Below are 2,920 nucleotides of genomic sequence, written 5' to 3'. Positions count from 1 at the left end.
GCCATCTTGGCTGACAGTTAATTTGCATATACTCACTGATTAGCCAATGAAAAGGGTAGCGGTCGTACACCAATTACCATGTTTCTCTTGTAGATGGGTAGATGGGGCCTTGACTTACGAGTGTCCCCTCTAACGAGTTTTTTGAGATACGAGCCGTCTCTCGGCTGATTTGAGTTGCTGAGTTGCGAGCTAAAAATTTGAGTTACGAGCCAGCTTCAGATACCCCACCGCTAGTTGGCGCAGCAACGTCACAGTGAACGCCACAACATCAGCCCAGCATCACGTGTCTCACTCGTTCACTTTTGATTTGACATACGAGTAATTTGAGTTACGAGCTCCGTCATGGAACGAATTAAACTCGTAAGTCAAGGCCCCACTGTATAGGATTGCTATTCACCCTTTATAATAGAAGCGTCAACCATTTCACAATCGACAATGACAGATGGAAACACACGCGTGCGGTTGGCGCCAGCGAGAGCTTTATATGTATTGCACATGCGCGAGTCGACATAGCCTTTTATAGATATAAACTTGCTTAATTTGACCTGCTTTCTGATGTAGCTAAACTTTTTCCAGCCCAGTGAGGCACCCCAACTTCTCTTTCAGGTAATTGTCAGCAACACAGCAGTAAATACCAACACGAAGCAGATTACTATTGTAGATCACGCAGGGAGAACAAAGGGTGAAATATTTAACTGCAGCCGTGTCTGACTATAATCTGCGCAGTGAGAAAACCTGAAGTTATTTTCAATGTCCACCATTCCTTACTTTTGTTCAGTCAGGTCAAGTTCCTAAGCTTTCTAAATCTGTTTCCCAGCTAATGGAAAGACAATAGGATTCCACCGAGTCTCCTATCTACCCGCTCCAGGACTTCCATGAGGATCACATGAGAGGAGGCAGGGAAAGCGCTTCACAGACATTTGGTTAAAGTGTGAAATGTGTGCACCTGGCTATGAAGCAAGTCGGGTTCCTGGGTTTACAAAACTGCAAGGAGGCTAGTCGCTAGGGAGAGGAAGCTGGGTGTTGCTACGTGATGTCATTACCCAGACACTTAGCATGTTAGCCTTTTATTATATAGATGGGTCTGTCGCTAGGGAGAGGAAGCCGGGCGTTGCTACGTGATGTCATTACCCAGACACTTAGCATGTTAGCCTTTTATATATATAGATGGTCTGTCGCTAGGGAGAGGAAGCTGGGCGTTGCTACGTGATGTCATTACCCAGCGCCCACAGCCACCGTTTCCAGGCTGACCATGGGGTCTCGGTGGCGTTGGCTGCGATTGGCTGGGCCGTCGCTCCGGGGCGGTGGTGGGGCCTGCGTCCCACTCGGGGGAGGCCTCGTGTTGCTTTGTGGGCGCCAGGTCCGGGTGCCGTTTCTCTGTACGTGGCCAGTGCACGTCGCAGCAGCTCCTGCGTGGAACGTCTGCCCCCTGGTGGTTAGTGCATGTCACAGCGACCGGTCTGACAGTCAGACACTTAGAATATTAGCCTTTTATATCTATAGATCGTGGCAGCTGTGATTGAAGAAATACATTTTTTTTAATTGATAATATCTGCTCTGGCCGGTGTGGCTCAGTGGATAGAGCGTCGGCCTGCGGACGGAAGGGTCCAGGGTTCGATTCCCGGTCAGGAAAGAAGGACAGAACAGGACTGATAGCTGTGTCCTTATCCCCTCTTCCAAGAAAAAGCCGCAGAATGTATCAGTTACTCAGCCTGCCCTTATCTCGGCCAATGGGAAAGTGGGGAAAACTAGCCCAAAGCCAAGAGTATGCTAGCCACCCCCCTGTCTTTGTGTAACCAGACCCTGCACCCTGCCCTTGCGTCACTAGCCCCCGGCCCTCACTCAACCAACCGGAATCGGCCAAATCAGTGGTCAGAGTGTGCCCCCACCCCCCAACCCCAAGCCCTATAAATTCTTTGTTCTCTTGGAACTCGGGGCTCTCTCTTGCATCCAGTAATGGAGGCAGGGGGGGACCAAGTCCCGGGCTTGAATAAAAGATTCTATGCTTTTGCATCGGACTCGGCTCCCTAGTGGTCTGTCTTGGGGGATCTTGAAATCTGGGCATAACAGGGGCACAGGCCCGGGTTGCGGGCTCGATCCCCAGTGGGGGGGCATGTAGGAGGCGGCCGATCCATGATTCTCTCTCATCATTGATGTTTCTCTCCCTCTCCCTTCCTCTATGAAATGAATAAAAATATATTCTTTAAAAAGTTACTAATATTTACGTGTTGGCGGGACGTGGATTTTTCCCTGGTGTCCCCCCAACACCAGCCCCCGAGGCCCTCAGAACACGCCTTCCTGGCCGACCAACCAACCCCCACCCCGTCAACACCCCGGGGTGTCCCCCCAAAACGCAACCGCATGTCTAACGGCGGGCGGCCCGTGGATGTTTCTTTTTTTTCACACTTAAACCTTTTGGAATTAATGAGTATTCAACGTCTGTGTGTCCGTTTTGGGGGGGACACACTGTCTGTCACAAGGCCTCGGTTCCAGGGAGCGTGTGGAACCCCCAGATGGGGAACCCTGCTCACCCCCGCCTGGCTCCCCACCATCGTGGGCAGCGGGAGAATCCATGTTTTCTCTCATTAACCCGGAAAAGCACCTCCTGTCACCACGGCCCCGGATGAGCACTAGGCCCCAAGCGAGCGAGGCTCAGTCAGGGCGGCCTTCGCTCAGGGGCGCCAGCACCCCGCCTGCACCCCGACTCTCCCACTGTTCCACTGAGGAGGGACCTCCTCGCCTCCTCGGGGTTCCCCACCTCCAACGCCGACCGACTGAAGGCACCTCAGCGAGGGCCGCCCTGCGCCCCCCAGGGGTGTCTGTGCGAACCTGCTCCCGCCTCAGCACCTGTGTCAGCCGCATGGAGGCCATCACGTCGCCGCACCGGCCTCCCCGGGAACAGGACGTCGCCGCTCCGCCC

The 2,920-nt window shown here is 53.4% G+C and overlaps 1 protein-coding gene across 6 annotated transcripts in view; it reads right to left on the bottom strand.

The window, feature by feature from the left end:
* The window catches only part of MTHFS (5,10-methenyltetrahydrofolate synthetase (5-formyltetrahydrofolate cyclo-ligase)), a 74,380-nt gene that overhangs the window by 25,528 nt on the left and 45,932 nt on the right, over nucleotides 1–2,920 (bottom strand). Inside the window, exon 1 of one of the 6 annotated variants that reach the window (XM_005858277.2) lies at nucleotides 2,830–2,914. The exons of 4 other annotated variants lie outside the window; for them this stretch is intronic. In XM_005858277.2, coding sequence (XP_005858339.1) covers nucleotides 2,830–2,871 — 42 coding nt within the window. In that variant the 5' untranslated portion in view covers nucleotides 2,872–2,914. Of the gene's footprint in view, nucleotides 1–2,829; nucleotides 2,915–2,920 lie in introns of those variants that run through there. One more of the 6 variants, XM_005858278.2, reaches the window with a different exon arrangement.

Source organism: Myotis brandtii, unplaced genomic scaffold (assembly GCF_000412655.1).
Source record: "Myotis brandtii unplaced genomic scaffold, ASM41265v1 scaffold1166, whole genome shotgun sequence".
NCBI lineage: Eukaryota > Metazoa > Chordata > Mammalia > Chiroptera > Vespertilionidae > Myotis > Myotis brandtii.
Note: the sequence above shows the minus strand (reverse complement) of the source record. Positions and strands in the feature narration are given on the sequence as shown.